Below are 23,064 nucleotides of genomic sequence, written 5' to 3'. Positions count from 1 at the left end.
TGCAACCCTTTTCACGCTGCTCTCGCTCCTCCTCTTCCTCCTCCTCTGTGTGATCCACTGAAGGTCTCTCTGTCCTGAAATGTTCCTGAGGCGGGATGTGCTAATCATATCCGCGGAAGTTGGGCAACACCGAGAATATCCTGGGTCTCATGTTAAAAAAAAAACCTTCTTTTTGCCTTTCTTCCCTTCCTGCTGGTGATTAAGACATCAGTGGACTCAACAGCAAAAGCTGTTACTGCAATACATCCCTTTTATTAGAGAAAAAGCCACATGTACTTTTATTTTAGAACAGATCCTCATCCAAAGAGGTCATGTCTGGTTAAGAGGTATGTTTCTTAAATATTTTTTATCATTAAAGGTAATTTTCTCAGTCGCTGGTGTCCCAAAGTGGTAGTTTTGGTCCATAGAGATTTTTAACATGATGTTTTTCAAGTTGAACGCCTCACTGCTTCACACATACATGGAGACCATTATAGATTGTGCACACATGAAATGAAATTCTCATGTAAATTTAATGAACAAATCTTCGAAAATCTGGAAGACCATGAAAAAAGGCCTTTCATTTATTTTTCATCTTTTTGTCAAGTCCCTGATAAATATTTCAGACTTGTGCACTTGGCCACTGTATTGGAACTTTGTTGAATTCGCCAGCAGTGCAAGTAGGCTCGCAAGCCCTCCCCGGGGGGCGGTCTGCGAACACAGGGGCTCCTCACAGCTGGACTGGGACAGATGCGCAGAATTCCTCTGGTGCTGACGGGGATCTATAGAGTCCGTTGAGTATGGGGTGAAAAACGTGCCATATGGTGTGACTTTTTTTTCTTTTTTTTTGTCGGAGCTCGATGTGACTGCTGCAGTGGTCACAAACACGTAAGTTACACATTGGATTCTGGTGGAGGAAAAAAAAAAAAAAAAAAAGTTCTTTTTTAGTTAGGTTTCATTCAAATCGTGATGACTGAAATGAGGACGTAGGTGGGAAACATCATCTGTGTCCACGAGAAAGCAGAGAAGTATCAACAGGTAAATGTGTCCAAACTGAAATAAGTTGCATGCTTGATTATTTGTGACAGGGTTCACCGGTTCCACACCGAGTCGAGGCTGCATTGGGTGGTAGAGGCAGAGCAGACATCCGCCATGTGGAAGGTTGGCGGTTCTTGAGTATCCTTGGGCCAAAACCGCTGAACCCTGTGATGCCTCCGCTGCATTGGTCGATGTGTGTGCATGTAACAGAGAAAAAGGCTACGGAGACTGATTAAACTAAGAAATGCTGTGTGCATAGTTGACTGGAGCTTGCACTTTACTGTTTCCTTTACTTGATTTTGGAACAAAAAGATAAAAAAATATAAATTCAACCTCCTTGTGAATAAACAGCTTGCTGTGTATGTCTGCTCTGAGATACCAAAATGAAATATCCCCACATCCTCAAACTCTCCTAATGCATTCTTGAATGTTGTCAGTCAACTCATTTACTTAAAAGTAGAGGAAAATGAACTATCGTGTTAGGCCAAAAGAGGACTTTTGTGAGTTTAGATAAATCAACTTTCTCGGATCTGGACTAACACACTTAAATAATAAAGATGCAGTTCAAATCCCTCCTGCATATATACACTTAGCTAAACTCAATTTGGGGGCTGTCCTGGGTGTACCCTGCCACTCAGCAGGAATTGGCACCAGCCCACCGTGCCCCTGAATTAAATTAAGGGTACAATGATACCAGTGGGCCCAGGTGCTCTGTACATGCTCCAAAATTCCACCTTTTTGTAAAAAACAGTTAAGTGTAATTGTACATTAATACAACCAAATTCCCAATAAAGCTGCTCTCATTCGCATATTTTTTCAGCTAAATGTGTTTGAAATTGCGACTGCAAAGCATCCAATTAAGACCATATCTACAGTCACGCTCCCTTAAAAACATTCCCAGACTGCTGCTCTGCTCTAGGCTTGGGGAAAAATACTGTTTGGCTTCAAATGCAGCTTAAAATGCAGCACTTGCTTGGCCTGTACGTCATGTCATGTGCTGTCTGAGACACCAGTCGCTGCATACAGACCGGGGTGTATAATGTCATGCTGTGGCTCAGTTATGCAGATCCTTCAGTCACGATCAGTAAGGTGTCTCTGAGACTGGTCAAGCATTACTTATTCACTCGTTACTCACATGACTTGACGTGATTTGTGTTATCGAGTCTGAACTTGACTTGTGTGTGTTTATGTCATTGTAGTTTATTTTTTTTAAAAACAACAGAATATTGAAATCAGAATGTTCATAGGACAACGCCATGCTAAATCCCAAATAGAATAGACATTTCAGGACTTTAGTACACACAGATACACTGACTTTTTTTTTTTTTTTTTAGAATGACCATCTAATCAGCATTTTCAGAAAAAGTTTTTTTTTAACCAATTTCCATTATTTAATCAAAATCTATATAGTTCTATATGTGGCCACAGTCACATCTATATGTGGACAGGAGGGAGGGAAATCGAATTATTGACCAAGCCTCACCTGATCCTGTGAACTGTGTAGGAAAATGTCCAGCATTGTGCCATTTCTAACTTTTCTTACCTGTAAGGACAGCCGAATCTGCTGCACTAACTTTGTCTTTTAATGACTCAAATAGTGATTTTGTCAGATGATGCTATGTTGATGAAATAAGGATTTGAGTGGAGCTGACAGTAGAGGCGATCATAAGATAACACACAGTCTTAAGGGACTGATTTTAAGTTAGGATTTCTGACGTTTTTTTTGCAAAAAATATGCATAAAGATTAACTTTATGAGCATGTATAGACTGCCAAGGACCATCATAAACTAGCTGAGCGTACACATGCAGGTGTGATTTGACCCCATCTTTATTACATATCTTATCTTTATGGACATTTTTTTAAAAGGACTAACGTGTTTAGGTGCATTTTCAATGTCTGGTTTTGGTCTGACTTAATAAGCAAAAATATTTTTTTTGTATGTAACTTGCTCAGTGTTAACACTAGCAGAGGCTGATGATAAGACAGAAAATCCCACGATGTAGAAATAGCTTTATTGTCTGCGGGTTAAGGTATCAAAAACCTGGTCAAACTTCATGCCCAGCCTCAGACACAGTGGAGAAGCAGCTTGCCCTCGCCTTACAGTAGCAGTGCCACAGCATGTTGCTACAGCCTTTCAGAGGCTGGAGCTTCTGACATAACCACAGACAACTGAGCTTGATGAGGCAGAGTGAAAATAAGAGTTATCTACTGCTTTGTTTGGCTGACCATAATTCCAACTTGTGAAAGTCATTTTGGCTTTTGATAAATTCATTTCAAAAGAAGAGCAATTAAAGGACCCTCAAGGAGAATTAAAGATATATTGAACTGTAATTAGGACTTGTCTGAGGTTAATGGTAGATTTCTTTACAATACTAAAAAATATCTGGATATCTTAAAATATTTGTTTGTCAAAGTAAATCTAAATTGAAACAATCTGCCATGTATATCCAGTCTAGCAATTAATTGTTAGATCAGGGAGGTTGTTAAACTGCTTTCTTGAGAAGGTATAGTGATCCCCCTGCACACCGTGTGAAACCCATGGTGCCAACTATACGAGGACTTCCTTTAGACTTATGTTGTTTGTTGTAATCCTAAAACAATTGAATTTATTGTGAGATGAATCTGAACAGTGAGAAGCTCCCGGTAAATCTTGTGCAGTTAAAAAAAAAAGTTAAAATATTTATATATATATTCTAATAAAATTGGTGCAGGTAAATGGAAAAAGTAGTTTTACATTAAGTAGCTATTTACTTGCAAGACGTGAACTTTCAGCAAAAATGCAAGTGAACACAAAATGTGCCACTTAGTCATTTATGAGGAAATGTGTGAAGTAAAGTCAAGAATAGCAAATTATTCATTTGTGCATTCTTCATTCCTGTCAGGACTCCAACATGCTGAGAAACATTGATAGAAAAGTGACCAAAGCATGCGGTGGGTATTTTAGTAGGGCTGCCCATTAATAAAACACAGACCTCTAAACAATGAAATATATCTGTATTTGATCCTGCGACTGCCCACAATTGGAATTGCTTGAGATTGCTTCTTGGAAGAGTATTTCAGACAACGAGATCGAAAGGAGAAGTGAGAAATGGGATTCTGGCAGGGACAGATTTGGTTGGCCAGAATATCCCTCTCATGCAAATGTCCTCCCTCCTCTGCAGGGTCCTAGTCAAGCATGGGGGACTCGGCGCTGGCCGCAGCTGCTTCCCGTTCCTGTTAAATCACACAGCCACCATCTGGAGGAGGCTGTCTCCACACAGCCCCGCTGAGCTCCTCCGCCGGCCCCGACTGAGCCTCTTCAGACAGGCATGGCCCTCAGAGCCCCGGCCCCTGCCTTCTGCTCCAGTGGCTGATCCTCTCTGCCCCTGTTCTGTGCTGTTGCCACTCCTCAGAGAACCGCTCGGACTCTTCAGGTCTGGGCCGTGGTATGTGTCATTATGCGTGTGTGTGGAGAGTCTCCACGCTTGTGCCAACCCTTTTTTGTGTGTGCACGCTGCCTGTGCCTGCAGCACTCTGTTCAACACAAGGGTGCCAGTGCAGACACATGCCACTTGTATTGTCTGCATGCATCTTTATAAACCCTTCTCCCAGAAAAGTTAGGGAATTTTCCAAAATACAATAAAACCTTACACCTATAATTTGTTTATTCGTTTGAATCTTTTATTTGATAGACACAATTCCGAAGAAATTATTTTCAGTGTCTCCACTGACCAACTTCACTGTATGTATGATATATATAAGGCCTGCAGCACACTCAAAAAAAGCTTAGATAGAGGTATATTAACCATTATGTCACATCACCCTTCTCCTAATTATGCTTTTTCATCATTTGGGAAGTGAGGATAACACATGTTGCACTTTTGCAAGAGCAATCTGAACACACACACACTGTTTAAAGCATAGAGAGGTCTGTCATTGTTCAGCTGAAATGATCATCTGCCTTCCTGAAAAAGAGGTCGTTTTGATGGAAGCAAGTGTTTCTAAGAGTCCAACATGTATGTATCACACATATGCAAGTGAATCGTACTATGGGTACTCATATTCCCCCATCAAACCTTTTGATGAAATTAATCTGAATAGTCTTCTTCATCTTTGGCTCATAGAGCCAGCCGACATTTTTTTTCCCCAAAGGTAGCTGAAACATGGACTCATCTGACCACCTAACATATGTCCACTCTCTTCCTGTCCTTCTGAGCCATCTGAGATGAGTTTTTGCCCAGAGAGTGACAATGGTTTTCCAAGGTACTGTTGAGTAGTGCCCATGAGCTGGAACGACAGTTTCACATGCAGTGCCGCATGTGGTCATCACACATTGAGATTTCCCCAGATTCCCTGAATCTTTTTACAGTTTTAAGCACTGGAGGTGTTGAAAGTCATACGTTCTTTGCAATCTAGCATTGAGAAATATTTGGTACTTCATATTTGATCATGTTCTGAGTTTGGCAAAAAGTGGTAAGCCACAAGGAAAACTCTTGATTGGAAAGACTAAACCCCTGCTGGATACTCCTTTTATACTCAATTACTCAATCCTGGCAACCTTACCTCTCATAAATTCATCTGCTGGTTATAGAATGTTCCAGAATGGTGTCACCTGCATTTTCTGTAAACTTTTCTGTCTTTCTTTACCTCTCTCACAACGCTTTTTGTGTGTGTGTGTGTGTGTGTGTTGCTTGAATCAAATTTTAAATTAGTTTACAATTTGTAAACACTGTAAAGTTGGTCAGTGAAGACACTGAAAATCAGTTTGTATTTGTGCTTGTTAAATAAAGTTTCAAACAAATTAACAAATGACAGATTTAAGTTTTTATTGCATTTTAGAACATTTCCTAACATTCTGGAAATGAGGTTCAGAGATAAGACGAAGAAAAAGTTTTGCACATAACACTGAAGTAAAGATCTTTCTTTAATTTAATGAGTGTTTATGGAATTGCAAAATCCTGACTACACTTTGGAGCCATAATAATTGTTCAGCCTCTGTTAACTTTATCTGTTAATTTTCCTGCAATTTGCTCATTGTTTTTTGTTTGTTTTTTTGCAGTTGTCAGTCATTAAATCTCATCTGGCTCTTACTTGACAGGTCTGACTGAGCAGCGTTTTGAATGACATTTAGGCGTAATTATTTCAGAAACCCTATCACTAACTTACTTTTACCTTTAAACATTTTAATGTGGACATTTCCTTTTCTTTTGACAGGTCTTTAAAACGCATGCATTCACCAAAAATATTCAGGTAAATACTGAATAGATATGGATAATCCTAAATTGCCACAGCTCTTATTGCAGGTGCAAATGAACCTCATTTAGTTATCAAATCTTCCATGACGATCATTGTTTCAAAAACAAAACACTTCCGCACTTTATGTGCATATATAAAATATCCTTTATTTATAATTTGAAAGCATAAAGCTCCATTCAAATGAAGGTAACTTCATTTTCTTCATGGGGTAACCACCATTCTTAGATATCATGAATTGAATAAAAAGCCCTGGATAACATTTCTTTTGATAACATTAAAAACAACCTCCAGCAGCAATAACGGATTCCCTCGCACATAAATTGGAAAGCTGAACAGAAAAAGATGCGGCTTTTACTACTCTACAAGACAAACATCGAACACTGTAATAAATACAAAAACAGACAGGCGTGTAAATGTTCTATAAATAATATGTAGGTTATTACAAACACAAAGATAACAGGTTAAAACTTTGTAAAGAGGTGTGGTTTTATCTACACTCATTGTTCAGATTTTACAGACTGTATTTAATACAAGTGTTACAATGGGTTTGCCTGCACTGAAAACATTTGCAGAGTTACTTACTCTGATACTGGAACTGATCTGTTTTTAGGTTTTGAAAAAATATGTCTTTCCAAAAGGTAACATCTGCACGTGATGTATTTTTCATCAACTAAATATGTGATTTAGAACCCAGAAAGGTGCACATATACTCTGCTCTATTGTTTTCAACATTTTCTTCCTTTCAAAAAGGTGGTGAGCTCATATTCCCCCACTAACACTTGATCAGAAATTAAAGTAAATGTTTTTTCATAGTTGTATACATCTATCTGTGGTCAACAAACATGCATACATTGTATAAAAACACAACATACTGACATAAAGAATGTATTTTACATTATGGATTTCTATGCATTTGTTGCAGATGCATGTCTGTGTGTGGCATGTGTTCCATACTGTTTGTCTGCATGTGTGTTCTCTGGTGGAAGGGGCTCAGTAGCGATGCTCTCCTCGAGTTATGTGGGAGGAGAACTCGTATCGATCTTGACTCCGGTGACCGCAGAGGTTGCACTCGAAGGGGTCTCTGAAGCCGTGGCAGCCCATGTGAATGGTATACATGACGTGGTCCAGGAAGAGCACCCGGCAGTGTTCGCACCGGTATGCCCTCACCTGCTCCCCATCTGCTGTCACCACCTTGACGCCCTCGGAAGCCATCTCCATGCTAGCCCGGATGGCATCGTACTGCCTCTGTTGCTCCTCCTTCACCAGGGGAAGCACGCCATTTCTCACCCCTGAGGTTATATGGTTGGTCAGGTAGATGAGACCGGTGGCTGCTCCACCTGGGCGATCGTCATTGTTGCTCTCGGTGTCTGTGGAGTCCTGGCCGCTGTGGCTGGGTGAGCCGTCTTTCTCGCTGGAAGCAGACTTGGAGTTGGAGAGCAGCAGCAGATTCTCAGCCGCACTGTCTTTGGCTGACAAGCCTGCCCCTGCATGACCCTCTGATGACTGCTTGTGGAGGGGGTACAAGGAACTAAGAGCCACATCAGAGGAGGAGGCAGGGGAGGTCTGGACCAGAGGCCGGAGTGACTCAGCTCCTAAGTAGCTGATGGCGCTGTTGATCGCCTGGTCGATAACATGGGGTTGAATCAGCTCACCTCCTCCGTCATAAGAGAGGTCTGACAGACGTTTGTCTCCTGATGGGTAAAGGAGAGGCACAGGACGGAAGATATGTGAAGATATACTTTATTGACATATTCAACCTTTCATCTACTTCCTGCCACCTCGCCCTCTTTATACGGAGTCTGCTTGTTTCTAACTGAGTTCAAAATAAATCACTGTTGTTAGTAATGTGGTTTCATGGTCCCTTATTGTTTTTTCTAGTTTGATACAAGCATTTCCTTCTGTCTGTCAATATTCTATTTTCATCCTTCATTAGTCATTAAAATTATTAGGATAATGTAAATGGAATATATTATTTACAATGAATATGTAAACAAATGTACTGCACAGCCTCTGATCAGGCTGCACTGCATGCACTGTGCCAGGAAATCCATAATGAACACAAAGCACATTGCAGCTTCACAGCCTTACTATATGCTGCTTTCTTACGTGTAGCAGTTACAGTTTTTTTCAGCAAGAGTAGTAACATTTAATTCACACAAAGAAAGCAGATTAGCAGATTCAGCCCTTACCCACAAACTTCTGTGGCATAGTGCTCTTACGTTTAGCTACATTATTAGCTAGTCTGTCTAGCACCAAGGCTCTGTCAGATCCCGTCTGGCTTAAGTCTTCCCTCTGCTCATTCTGGTTGCTTTCTTCCTTTACTACTGGAAAGCAAGACAGAGAAGTAGATTTTAGCGTCAGAGTAATTTAAATTATTCCCGTTTAAGTGATGAGCTTTTGCCTAGCAACATGTGCTAATGGTTAGTATCTTTGAAGTGCCTTGAGATCCCGTTTGTTGTGATTTGTTCTGACACATGAAACGTTTTAGCTACAAATATATTATTTGTTCATGCTTTCAGAAGATGATAAATACATTTTAAGCATTGAAAGTGGAGGTTAACAAAACTCTGTACATGACGTATTTCCATTTATGATCACATGGATAAATGAACTGACTTAATTATCTCTGCAGATTGGACACCTAATAAACTCTTATCTTGATGGCACATTTAACAGCAACAATACAGCTTGACTGGTTCATTTAATTGGACCACCATCATTGTAACAGTTTATATGCATGGAAGCAGAGTTGAGTTATAAACAGAAGATTGTGTGACGCTGGACTGTGTGCAGAAATGACTACCAGAAGTTGTCTTTAGGTTACCTGAATGGTAATTTTTGTTGGATGACATTGTGGTTTTAAACTTGACTGTATTGAAATACACTTAAACTTTACTGTTTACAAAATAATGGAACATTGGAGCATGTACAGAGCACCTATGTCCATTTTGAGTCCAGTTAAGGGTATCATGCATTGTGATTTGATCCCTAACCATATTATCTGGACGTCATTAGCCAACTTTGAAAAGCTCAATTTCATACAGTTTTGTTCAAACTAACGTGTTTACATGCATTTTAAAAGTCCAGTTTTGGTCAGACTTACACAATAAATGTATTTTTTTACAGTTCTGTGTATAGGTGCCTACTGTCTGCATGGTACACCGCTGTTGTTTGCATAGAGTCCTGCACTCAGGGTAAGGCAGAACATTATATTTGGGTGAAAGTTTAGCTTGCGTCTCATGAAGCACCAACCTGTGTAGATGCTGTTTTGCAATCCCATGCACTGTAGGTAGTTGTGACATCGCTCCTTGTGCTCCTCAAGAGAGCTGCGCTGTTTATAACTCCGCCCGCAGTATGCACACTTGTGAGGTTTTCCAACTGCAAAAAAAGGAGAACATTCCATCAGTGTGAACAGTGCAGAATTTTTCTCTATGCAAGAATTCATATAATAGCAATAACCAGTAGCATTTTTGACTGAAATGTTTGATTATGTGACTATTCTCGCTGTGTTCCCCACAGTAGAATTGCCAACTTAATGTGATGGAGGGGTTTGAGTATATCACCCCTGGTAGGGTCTCCCATGGCAAATTTGTCTCAGGAGAGGTGTCAGACTAAAAGCGATTCAAAGACCTTGATGGCGCAGCACCAGTTGAGGAAAGGGGGGTGGGGGGATGGCGCTAGTAGCATGGAGCCAAGGCTCGGCCAGGCTCAGCCCAAAGAAGCAACAGGAAACCACTTTCACATGGGCCCACCAGACACGCAGAGGAAATTCGTGGTCAGGTGCATTGCAAGATTGGGCAGCAGTCATAGGCAGGGGCCTTTGTGTGCTCCCAGCAACATGAAACGTCACTTTGCTGGTGGGAATAGAGCCTGAGCTGGTGTGTGAGATACCAACTACAAATAGCTAGACTCACCTCCACACACGATGTGGGCTCTGGAAACAAACTCCTGGAGAGGGGCTGGACTCTTATACTCCCAGAGGGAGAGATGTCAGGTGGTAATGGGGACACTTACACTTACACTTACAACCCTGAACCTGAGTGGTGTTTTGTTTTTGGACTTCTGAGCTGTCAACCGATTACAACCTGGTGGTGAGTTGGATTCATTGAGGAGGAAGACTACTGGACAGTTTTAGTAAGACTAAACGGGTAGTGAGGGTGAACTCAGAACATCTGGTGGAGGCCCCTGTCCACGAGATCTTCAGCTTGCTTTCATACTTAGTTGTCCCAAGGGTCACCTGAAGCAGCTGATAGGTACCAAGTGGCTAAAAGGACTGCAGCATTGTTGGTTGGATGGACGGATTGGGGCTTCATCAGCAGTAATGAGGGCACTGCTTTGGTCCATTGTGGTGAAGAGGGAGCTGAGCTGAAAGGCGAAGCTTTCGATTTACTGGTTCATCTCTGTTCCAACCCTCACAGATACAAGTGGCTGAAAAGGGTTTAGTTTGGAAGCTGGCTGGGCTCAGACTTAGAGATAGAGTGAGGAGCTCAGCCTTCTGGAGGAAACTCAGAGTAGAGCCACTGGTCCTCCGCATCAAAAGGAGTCAAATGAGGTGGTTCAGGCATCTGTTAAGGATGGCTCCATTTGGAGGTGTTTCAGATACTACATAATGGGAGGAGGCTAAAGGGCAGATCCAGAACTCACTGGAGGGATTATATATCCCTTCTGGCCAGGGCATGCCTTGGGATCCCCCAGAATGAGCTGGAGAGTGTCACTGGGGAGAAGGATGCCTGGGTTTCTCTCCTGAACTTGTTGCCTCTGCGACCCCACCTCAGATAAGCGGAAGACAATGGATGGATGGATGCTTGCTATGTTGGTCACTGCACAAGCAAATTGGGTTTTAATGGGTCGCACAGATGCCTTGTGCCGCACGTTCCGGGTGACAAAAATCGTAAGGTCCATGACTAGCTGAAACAACACCAATGTGCTTGGAGTACTAGATATTATCATTACAGCATCACGGGAGAAAAGGCTGAGATATGCCAAATGACACAAGAACTTGACTGACAATCAGGCATCCAACATCCAAAGAAGGGTTTTAGGGCATTCTTCAAGAAGCCTGGAGAACTATTCCTACTTCACAAAATTATAAGAAAACTTGTCTAAGAGGGTTCAGGCTGTATATTGAAGGTGCTCATACCAAATGTTGATTTTGACTTTCAGTTTCATAAGAATTGGGAGAATTCTGTTTCTGACTTACAGACATATCATTTATATTTTAATATACTACTGCCCCTATTTCCCTTTTTTCTGGTGGTATATTAAGGAATGAGGAGTGGTTCAGGACTTTTTGCAAAATACTGTAGTTCTTTGTATTTTGTGGGAATTTTGAAAGGAACTTTGTGGGAATTTACATTCTACAGACAAAAACTTAGTCATGATTGGATCTGTCCTTCTACTTTCTTTTCACACAGAGTTTTTTAAAATTTTGTTTTGTTTTGTTTTTTTTAGGGAAAGGAGGAGTGCTGATACTATTTTTCAACTAAAAACAGTTTGTTCTTGTTCACACACTTCTTCTGGAACTATGGAGCCAATTTCCAAACATGAAAATCAAAGCAGTTCAACTGCAGCACCGGTTTTAAATTCTGGTCTGGTAGGCTGTTTGTTTTCAGAACATGCCAGAGATGTTGTCATGACTCTTGTTGAAAAAACTGGCATATGGTTCCCACAGAAAATCAAAATTTAAGATCCAGAACCAACTCATTTTACCAACAAATATTTTTCTATTAGATCATAGGGTTTATTAGTATCAATTTAATTACATTATTCCTGTACTAAATATGATAAACAAATCTCAACCCCTTTGGCAGCTTAGGCACAGCTTTTGTTTTGATTGAATTAATCTCAGAAGTCTATGCACATGCCTAGATATGCCTGTAGGGTGACTTAAAACATGCTCCAACTACTTCATTGCACAATGATGAATTAATTTCAAAACTTACTTTTTGATTATGGGGTCAAATATGAGGAGTTTAAACCAGCACATGACTTGCAGGTTATCCTTTCTCTGTTATAAGAACTACTGAGAGCAAGCTTACTGTTTACACCCAAATTACATAAACACATACTTCTGCAAAGCATTTGCAAGAAAAAAAAAAAGTGACACCATATCTATACGCTGTCAACTTCCCCTTCCATAACACTGAGGTCTCACTGTGTGCAGTGCAAAACTTGTCATGCATTTTGTAAAGACCCAGCCTTCCTAGAATCAGCATGAGTGCAGGAGTTTTCGGCGTGGGTGTCTGTTGCATGCTCACCCGAGTGGGTGCGTAGATGGCCAGTGAGGGCATCCCTCCTGCGACAAGCGTAGCTACACAGGTGACACTTGAAGGGTTTCTCTCCTGAATGGAGCTTGATGTGGCGCAGCAGGTTGCCCTTCTGGGTAAAAGAGGCACCACACTGGCTGCACTGGAACGGACGTTCTCCTGAGGACAAGAACAAACACAAAACAGACACATATGAATGCAAAGAGGCAGTAAAGCACACAGAAGAAAATTAAATGTGTAAATTACTGGCACCCAGTTTTACGTGTTTTTATGTAACTAAACAATGTTTGATGTTTGAAACAATCAGACTGAAACAATGAGTTTGATTTTTGTGGCTTTTTAAAAAAAATTGCTAATCAGTTTTAATCCCTCCACTGACAACAACACAAGCACAAAGTCTTTGTTTTTTATCTGTGGAAGCAGAGCTGGCTGCCGCGGGATTGAGGGGTCATTGCTCTACAAGCCTGCCGAGAGCCAGAACAAGCTGGATGATGGAGCGTCTCCGGGGCAGAGAGCGATCCAGCAGCCGCTGTGGAGGGTTTCACAGCAGACTGACACTCCATCTCTCCATGCTCCCCCTGCCCCATCGACTTCTGGCGCTTTGATCGAACAAGAGCCTTTCAGACTCAGACTGCCAGCTCCGTAATGCACCATTGCCTAGGTCAATTTGATCTGAAAATCTCATTTTTTCCTCTTCTTCGTCTCTAAAATAAGAGCGCCACATCACAATGCAAATTCAGCCTCATTTGAATAAAGCGAAGGAAACACTTTGTGTTGAGAGCCAGTCTTCCTGATCAGCGCTTCTGGAATAAACCAATATCCAGCATCTCCGAGTGTTGTGGCATTCTGTGAGAACGTTTTAATGTTTTTGTTTTTTTTTTGTTCAAAGGCCCCCCATAAAATAAGAGTCACCAGTGAAGCAGCAAAAATATATAAAAAGGGAAATTCATTAAAAATGCATTTCAGGAGCAAAGACTCACCTCAGAATATTTCTCTATTTAAATGGGAGGCACTTCATTATATCTTTTATTGTACTTTCTTTTGCATTTACATTAGTGTTCCTTTCAACAATTTTGAGTTTCATTAGTTTCTAAAGCTCGATAGTTAAGTGCCTTTTTACAAATGTTCTCCACCACTGGTTTCGGCTCCGTCACAATAGAATATCAATTTTGAATTTTGAAAAACTTTTAATAGCCAGATAATTGTCACTTTGAACAGATTCCATTAAACTGAAGTAGATTTCCTGCTTCTTAACTGAGGGTGTGTTTTTTTTGGACAGAGTTTGTTTCTGCAACTTTATCGCACAATAACTGCTCAGTAACTGCTGTTTGTAATTAGCAAATTCAGAAGCGGAAATTAATGTACGCTAATGGTGAGGCTTAAGAGTTTCTTTCATACACGACAGGAGAGTCTATACAACAGCGCAAGCAGAAGTGAGAATAAGGAAGACAAAAAACACAAGAGGTTTATTTCACAAAAATTGAAGAGGACATTAAGCTAGTGTGTTATTGGTTGTGTTCATAAAAGATGTAGTATTTTTGCGTTTAAAGGTCTGAAGAAATGCTTCAAACTAGAGGAGAGGCCGCAGCACACACTTTACTATCCCTCTCACACTGACAGTGAACATGGGTGTATTGCAGACGGCTTACCAGTGTGGCTTCGCTTGTGCACCATCAACACATTGGGGCCAATGCAAACTATCCCACAGATATCGCACTTGAGCTTCCCGTTGGGCAGCCGGATACCACCAGCTGAGGAGAAGGCCTTGGCTTCGGGGCTCAGCTGTGAGCCATTCACCTTGGCCCCCGAGGCATCGACCACGCGCAAGTCTTCCGCACACTCCTCCTCCTCCGCGCCATTCATGTCACAGGCCAGCCCATTCTCCTCATCACTGCGAGCCTCAACTTTAATATTACAGGCTGGAAAAGAGGGCAAGGGTGGGGGGGGCCACGGTTTAGAATACGAGCATGGTTCTGTCATCATGTAAAACTCTAAATTGGGCAATTTATTAGTGTGATATTGATACTGTGACATGATAACAGAGAGAGTTCTTTATTCTAACAAGTAGCCTTTTACAGAACATTTTTGACTGCCTTGACTGAATTAAATTATATTTTTTTCTAAAAGTGTATTTTGTCACTTTCACTTTAACTTAATATTGCTCCCATTATAAATATTTAAATATTTTGATTTTATACATTTTATAAACAATTTCTGTTTCTTTAGAGATTAGTCAATAGTAATTTTGTCTTGTTTTATGTTTTATGAATTCTTATTCAATTTACCTACATTAATTAATGATTTTACTCAGTTACAGCATGCTGTCTGTCCAGATGAGGCATTTCCTGCGTTGGCTGTGCAGTTGAGGTGAGCTCTAAGGTTGCAACTATAAAACTCTTTAGCATCTTAATTTGCCATTATGATGAAATATGGCCCAGCCTCATCTGAATGTATTCATTGTGTTGTGGTAGCTCTGTTCATTCCCTGTTGCTTCTGCTGGAATAGACCCAGTTTGGGATAAAACAGTACATAACTAAGGCCACAATGCCTTTGTGATGACAAATGTCCTGTAATGCACATTGTGACATTTTTATGTTATGATGATGCATAAAACTTTTAAAAACTTCCCCCTCTTGGCAGGCAAATTTAGTAAATTTAGATAGAAAAACTCAAAAATCATCAGCTGCGATCAGCCATTTAAAAAAAAGAAGGCTGACACTCTAATTTTGCCCTTTTTTTATTTTTATTTTCTTTCTTTCTTTTATTCCATAAAGACACACAGGTAGACAGCAAGTTTGACGTTTGAGGATGTCAGCGATGAGATGAGGAAACATGCCGATCATCTCACACCATCACACTCTGGTGACACAAATGACAGCAAGATAAACAGGAAACAGAGACACAGGAAGCAGTGCGAAACTAGGGACGAGCGCGGTATCTATCAGAGCAACAGAGTGCGATGAGCAAAGACAAACACACAGACTCCCATATGGCCTTTTCACAATCTTACTCATTTACACAAGCCTTAATCTAATTTTTGACATTTCCAGCATTTCAAGCTCAGAAGGAAAATGTTGCATGAAAGCTGAAAGCCTTCTATTATTTGTGGAACTAATACAAAAAAAAAAAGAAAATGTAATCTCTTTTTGATGTGTGGTGTTCCCACTGTGATCAGAAAACAGAACAGCCCCGTGCAATTAACTGCCAGCTCCTGCTTTACCCTCCAGAAAACCTTTAGAAATATTTAAGAGAACTGACAAATCATGCAAGTCCCTTAGCTACCAACCTGTGGTTTGCATGTCTCAGTGGCAACCTTATTTCCCCATGCCTTTACCCCTGTTTGTACAACTGAAGAGGAAGAAGTGGAAATCATGAAATATAGGAATCTATGGAAAAGGGGAAGCTTCAGAAAGAGGGCCTGTCTAACTGAAATACCAAGAATTATGGAGAAGTGACAGAAAGGGAAGCACGGGATAGGAATTGTAAAACAGTATGTAACTGAAACAGTTTTTTTTCTTTCTTTCTTTTTTTGTCACAGAGTCACTGAGGGAGCAAAATGTTAAAATGTTTCACAGAAAAGGCAGGATGTGAAGTAAAATATAAAGGATCACGAGACACTGATTACTTTTTCAATCAAATTAAGATCATATTACTATTCTATCTCCATACATTATTTTTTTCTTTTGTTATTTAAACAAATTGCTTCTCTTTATGACCGTCGATATGAATGTTGATTTTCATTTTTCTTTTTTTGCAAACTGCTTCACTTTCTAGACAAACAAAAAGCTGCTTAAGTTGCAATACTGGTGACAAATTATGTTACAGAACAGTTTACAGAATCCTCTACATACTCTACATACTAAACATGCATTTAAAATGTCTTATTACATGAAATGACAGTATATAAAAAGGGTTTTAACTACATGAAAACAAATCTCAAGTCGCTATTATTCTTTTAGTTCTACTGACAAGCTGATTTTTCCGACATAAAGAGATACATCTTAAGACCATTGTGTTCAACACCACTATTTAACTGTTTGTCTCTACAGGCTGCAACAAAATCAGAATTTCACTAAACTATATTTGTGAGCAAAAAAATTCCCAAGATGTACATTTGTGGATCAAATTCATTTTTGCTCGATGTGTGTTTTGTTTCTTTTCTTCTTTTGTGAAATTAAGTGCGGTGAAAATAGTGGTGATAAGAAGAGCCCTGCAACCAATGTAATAGTGTAGCAACAAAAAGACCAATCTCCCTTCAGTACATGTAATCTGTAACAAAATCATTATATTATCATATGTGCATTATTAACATAATTAATTTATTTTCATTTTATTTCTTAATATAACTGTTATCATCAATACAGTCACATTTTAAACGCTCTATTCAGTAACTGACTTAGGTAAACTCTTTTAACAGGTTCTTCCTTTACCTTTCAATGTTAGTAGCACTATTACTTTTTGCTAATATTGTTCTCACTACTCATTAATACTTCAAACTATTTCCACAGACTAGCCACTAATTAATGTAGCTGGCTAATTTAATCATTACCCAACCATTTAATCATTCCCTGTAGCTACTTTAACCATTTATCAGTTACATTTGATTAATGGTAACTTGCCTTTTCACCACTACTTTTAGTTAGCTAATGTGTCTATTTATCTGTTACTTTTGGCCAATGTCACCTGGCCATTCAATCTTTACTTTTAGTTAGCTAATGTGTCTATTTATCTGTTACTTTTGGCCAATGTCACCTGGCCATTCAATCTTTACTTTAAGTTAGCTAATGTAGCTACTTATGTGGTCTGTTTGGCAAATGTTGCCTTACCATGTAACTATTAGCTTTAGCTAACTATTTTAACCATTTGTCTGTTTCTTTTGGTCAGTGTTGGCTAATAAACCACGTATTCATTACTATTTCAACAATATGTATTAGCCTTTTGTTAGCTTACTAATTTAGTCATTCCTCTTGTTTGCTACTTTTGACTATCTCCCTCTACTGTAACCATTCTCCAGAGCATTCTGTTGGTTTTACTTAGTTTACTTTACCAAATATTATTATAATGCATCTATTACTTTAACTATTTCAGTTGTTATCCATGATAGCTAAAAATATAAATTTCTCAGTTATCTTGGTCATTAGTTAATGCACACCCTCAACAAGAGGGTTGTTTCTTTTTCATTATGCTGCTTAAGCTATAGTTCCCAAGTTAGTTTTTTTTTAATGTTTTGGTGTTTTGGGAAATTTAGTTAAGCACAGTCAGTGTGAACAATAATTAGCCTACAACTTGCAGAGGCATAAATATTTCTGGATTGAAGACTGTATGTTGCACGTGACGTTTTTCAGTACGTGGCTGTATCACTCTAACCCCTCTAATATGGTTTTGGCCACAGAACCTCCAACTGTCACAATTTATGGACAAACAAAGTTTTTAATATCAAAGTACAGTGGACAATTATGTAAATACACAAAAACTTTAGTTAGACTACAGCTAACAGATTTTGTCTGCCAACTGAAACTGAGATCTGGTCATGTTATAACAAATTTTTACTTAAACTTGAAGTATATCCTCTAAGGAATGTGAATGAGTGAAACAGCAGTAAAACATTGAGGAATTAATTCTAAATATATTAAATAATCCTCCGTTGCCATTTGACATACCAGCAAAGCTGTTAAGTTATCAGCTGGAGCTAACAGAAGGGAACCATGAACGTTGGACTGCCACCTGGGTCTCATGGATATGGGGAAGTGGTGACTAAACTGGGACTAGGAAGAATGCTTTTACTTTATAATTGTGTTTGCATGATCACACATCCTGATTTTTTCATTTTGGGAAGCAAGTGTCAGATCACATTGTAGACAAACAAAAGAGGTCTCAATAAAATGGTCATAACCTGATGTATGTAGATCTAACCTTCAGATTACAGACAAAGGGATGACCCATGCTGCTGCAGAGAGAAATGACAAATGCTACAAAAAAAGTGACAAAGAAATTAAAGGTTTGAGCATTAGCCTGGCATAAAGAGAAGAAATAAACAAAGGTATGCTGAGAGGGATCAACGGTTGCTGGGACCAACATAGCGAATGTGTTAGTTCTGCTATGTGAAGACGGAGGGAGCCTGCTGGAAGTTCCTGTTACTGCCTTATGCTGCTCTCACAGCCTGAAAATAACCTAGTGTGCAAGGTAGTGGAACCACATGTGTCAAACCACGCCAGCAACACATTTAACACAACTTGCAGGAACACTAAATACAGCCTACTTTTCCCCTCACACAAAAAGAAGAAAAAGTCATGTTTTCGGGAACTAGATAGCTCAGTCTCCTTCTCAGTCTCATGTCTCTGAAATAGCAAAGGCTCCATTTGACTCAGTGAAAGTGAAAGAGAAATCATTTTACTGGGAAGGTCATCTCACTTGTGACTTTAACCAAGCATGTCCCCGTGCTTATTTTCTCTTTGAGCCACACATTGCAATGAAGTTTTGTTTATTTCACCAGTTGCAATTCACCGGTGGGCCGACAGAAGAGGCTTCACTGTGACATTTAAACCTCCCTTCTGTTCGCAGTCATCTTTGTAGAGACTGTAGTATTGTGAACGTGCAACAATGATGATGATTCCAGGCCGTGAAGGCTTATTTGCAACAGGAAACAACCTGGGTTTTGAGGTTTTGAGCTTTCGATACTTTGAGGTCCCGTGTCCCACATATAGTCCCCATGTTATTTGTCCTTTTTTTTTACCCAAGAGAACTGAGCAGCACATGATCCTGGGTGTTAATTATAACTCTTTCTGGCTTTTATCACAGAAGCAGCGATGCATAGATGTACCAGATACTTGCACTTCCCTTCTTTCTCTCTGTCCCTGCACAGACACACACAAGACACTCTTATGTGGAGGGAATGAACTGAAACTCACATATCGTACCAGATGCGCTATCTTTACTCTTTTTATAGATGGTTAATTAAAGTCAAACATTTTAATAACAATCTGCTTCCCAACTGTTTTTACTTTTTAATAACTTTTTTTTCATTTTAGTAGACTGATAACGTCGCATAAAACAAGGAATTACAGACGCTCCCTAACATGAACAATCATAATTTAATATTTCTGATGCCATTGTGGCTTTTGTTCAGAAGGTTTAAGATATTCCTGCCTGTGTTGAGTTCCCTTGCTACCAGTTCAACAGCAGTAAAGACAAAGAGAGAGCCTCTGTGAGTAAGCATGTGTGTATGTGCAGGTGTGTGACCTATGTGGTGGAGTGATGTGCTGATCTCGCTGAGCTCGGCCCTGTTCCTGAGCTCTTTATCTCCAGGAGTGTTGAAACTGTCTGATGGCAAGTTCTTCTTAGGAAACTCTTACACATCCTATTTCAGTTTCCTCTCGCATCTTATTTTTGACTCTGCACTGCTAATCTTTGCCGTTATCTACCCTGATAACGCTGATAGGATGGTCACAATTAAGTCTTCTAACCCTTTTTTTTTTCTTTTTTTTTTTGCTGGTCATGATGAGCACAATTGTTTTACATCTTAACCAGAAAATTCCCTTTGTGCCTAGCACTTTTAAGCAACAAAACCTGTAAGAAAACTCCAGTTCTTCTCTTCTTCTGTCATTTAAAAAAGAAAAAAAATCAGCCTTTAATGACCAATTAATGTTTCCTGCTCTTTCACAAACCACCCATGTCAGAAGACTTGAAAAAAATTTATGTCGTTCATGTGAGTCACCCGAGTTTTCTTCATCCTTATTTTCACCATCATATTCCCTGGCTTGCTGTTCACAAACTCAAATCAAGGCCACATTAGCTATTCCTTAAGATTTGGTTTATTAATGACATGCAATGGATCAAAGGCTTTTTTTTTTACCTTTCATGCCAATGACCTAAATGTGTCTCTGTGCAGCTTTAAAATAAGTTTTCCAAGAGATTTGGAACAGCAAATATCTCCCACTGGATGTGCATGAGATTAAGTTATAAAAACATTTTTAGTGTATATATGTCATGCTTCTGATCCTGACATTTTCATGTAACCGTTTTACTCTGATTTGGATGCTTTGGGAATGAATGTATTACTGTAGGGGGAAGGTCCTGAAGTTGTTTTTGGCTCCTTCTGATTGCCACTTCATGGGATGAACTCAACTTAATGTAGCAGTAACACACTCATATCAAATTTACTTGTAATTTAAATGAGCATCAGTGATGATCTGTCCGGCTGTGGGCGCGTTTGTTGAGAAGCTGCCTCGTACCTTTGTCCCCCCGGTTGTTCTGCTGGTGGGTGGAGCTGGCTGACAGGTCCTCGGGGACGGCCATGGGCTCCTCTGCCTCCTCGGACGCTTCGTTGGCAGGGGGGCTGTCCCTGGCTGGGGAGACACACAAAACCAAACACCCATCAGTCACCACGTAACCCCTCAACACGACTCATTCAGGAGAAGCAAAATTGCCTCTGCAAGAGCCTGTTTTCTGAACCTATTGTATCTACTTTGTGCACTCTGCAGCTCAATCATGCAGTAGGTAAGCTTTTACCTGGCATCTGGGCCATTTCCTGGGCCTCCTCTGTCTCCATGCGGTGCAAGTACTCTAATGGAGAGAGATCGAGATGTAGATGCGTATAAGTTTAATCAAGTGCAGGCAGAGGAAACAGCATTATAAAAAGCTTGAGTGGAGTAAAGGGTGTACTTCTCTGCGTGACTCCATCACCTCAGTGAGATAACTCTTGTCACAGACGCAGTCACACCTCTGTCCCCCACATTACATTACAAAGAATTACAGACATTTTCATTACAAGTCTGACAGAGAGACTGAGCAAGGAGAGCGCCCTGGCTCGCGCTGATGGGACCCGCCGCGAGAGCGGGGTTGCTGGGAATGGGCTTTCAGACCACATTTGTTATTTATTGTTAATTTCCTGCCACGTAATCATCCAAAAATGCAAACTGACTGCCGCAAAATTAAGCAGAAAATTAACTGGCCCCAGGGTCAGTGTGGATGCGGGTGTTCGCCGCGCCCAGCTGATCGACGCTCGTGTTCTCTCTAATTTACTGAGCATGCATCGCTGAGCCCACGGCCTGAGCGCACACACATGCACACGCACGAGCCACGATCAGAAACAAAGGGAGAGAGAGAGGATGAGGGGAGAAAGTCAGTGAGATATCGAGGCAGAGATAGCAGCAAAAAAGGCCATATGTCAGACGAGCAAATGCAACAGTAAGGTGCATAAAAAGAAAAGAGACAGAAAAGCAGGCCGAAGAACAGAGAAGTTCCCTTTATTTACTTTTTTTTTTTTTTTCTTTGCACAAGACGAGGCGGTGCAGTCCAGAAGCGATCCTCTGGCCAGGGCTGAATGTCTGAGGAGTCACCAATGCTTGTGGCCCCATTAATAATGGATGGCCCTCAAGCCTGCAGCAGATGGGCCCGACAGCCTCAGCCCCAGCTCCGCCACTTCAAGAAGCCCACGGTGGGGCCGCTGCCCAGTCCAAGCAGCCACACAGGGAGAAGTGAAGCTCCCGAAAATAGCGAAACAAGCCCAAGGGAGAAGGGGAACCTAGCCCTTCCTGTTTTACTAACAGATGGCTCCACACATTTGGAACAAATAGTGGGAAGCGACTGGGCTGCTCTGTCGCAACGTGCAATATTCTGCGGAGTCAAGTCAGGAGCTCGACGGCCCACAGACGCCCAGGATGCAAGTGTGAGAGAAGGAAGAAGAGGGAGGGAGGGCAAAGGTCACTGGTGCAGATGATTCGTTCAGCACAACACCGGAGTGTTGCGTGTCACTCTGCTGCAGCGTTCCTCAGCATCTGGAGTTTGGGGGCAGAGGGAGGTATATTCTCATGTGCCCTTTTATGGGGGCAGATGGTGCGAGGGGAAACACGGATGTGTTGGTGGTTGGGGGGCGGGGGGGTTCGATAGAGATTAAAAAAAAAAAAAAGAAAGAGTTCCTATATTCAGCCACAGCCCACTTGCGTAGGCATGTGGAAAGTAAGGTGAACGTAGAATATTCAGGAAGTAGCTTTTCTGTTGAAGCACAAAGTGTTACTGTTCAAACTGAGTTTATTTTCTACATGTCACAAACATTCTTGTTTTGTTCTAAAAACTTACTCTTGTACTGTTCTAGTTGTAGGCCGACCTCGACTTTTTAAAAATCGAACCTGAAGCAGTACGTGATAGTTCAAACTGGAATTTTCCTATTACACTTTCTAATATACTTTCTAATAATATGAGGCGTAGCACCTTTTCTAACCTTTTCCTTTAACCAGCCAGTCATAGCTACTTTGAAAATAAATGTACTCATAACAACCTGAAATTGTGTGAGTGTGCGTTGGTGTATGAGTGTCAATGTGCATGAGTTTACAAAGTAAAGTGGGGGCAGGTGGAATCTTTCAGCAGATGAAGTAGTAGTCAAAGATTAGACTTCTGACACAAAGCGCTGGGGGACTGGAACAGTTTTGGTCGGAGTACGTCAAGTGGGGAGATGCAGGAAGAGGCTTGTGGGTTGACAGAATTCTCGGTCCTCCTCCTGTGTGTTTGTGTGTGTGCGTTTGGTGGTGGTGCACTGGGGGGGAAGG

The 23,064-nt window shown here is 40.7% G+C and overlaps 1 protein-coding gene across 5 annotated transcripts in view; it reads right to left on the bottom strand.

Annotated features, from left to right (window-relative positions):
- Window positions 1-5,593: 5,593 nt before the first annotated feature.
- ikzf1 (IKAROS family zinc finger 1 (Ikaros)) overlaps window positions 5,594-23,064 on the bottom strand; it is a 19,054-nt gene continuing 1,583 nt past the window's right edge. The window contains exons 2-8 of one of the 5 annotated variants that reach the window (XM_072391399.1): window positions 21,029-21,082; window positions 20,752-20,865; window positions 14,170-14,439; window positions 12,512-12,679; window positions 9,507-9,632; window positions 8,444-8,575; window positions 5,594-7,945 (exon numbers count right to left, since the gene is read on the bottom strand). In XM_072391399.1, coding sequence (XP_072247500.1) covers window positions 7,245-7,945; window positions 8,444-8,575; window positions 9,507-9,632; window positions 12,512-12,679; window positions 14,170-14,439; window positions 20,752-20,865; window positions 21,029-21,082 — 1,565 coding nt within the window. In that variant the 3' untranslated portion in view covers window positions 5,594-7,244. Of the gene's footprint in view, window positions 7,946-8,443; window positions 8,579-9,506; window positions 9,633-12,511; window positions 12,680-14,169; window positions 14,440-20,751; window positions 20,866-21,028; window positions 21,083-23,064 lie in introns of all 5 variants that reach the window. The other 4 variants (XM_072391398.1, XM_072391400.1, XM_072391401.1 and 1 more) reach the window with 4 other exon arrangements.

This window comes from Leuresthes tenuis, unplaced genomic scaffold (genome assembly GCF_036924035.1).
Source record: "Leuresthes tenuis unplaced genomic scaffold, fLeuTen1.0.hap1 SCAF_8, whole genome shotgun sequence".
In the NCBI taxonomy this organism is placed as follows: Eukaryota; Metazoa; Chordata; class Actinopteri; order Atheriniformes; family Atherinopsidae; genus Leuresthes; species Leuresthes tenuis.
Note: the sequence above shows the minus strand (reverse complement) of the source record. Positions and strands in the feature narration are given on the sequence as shown.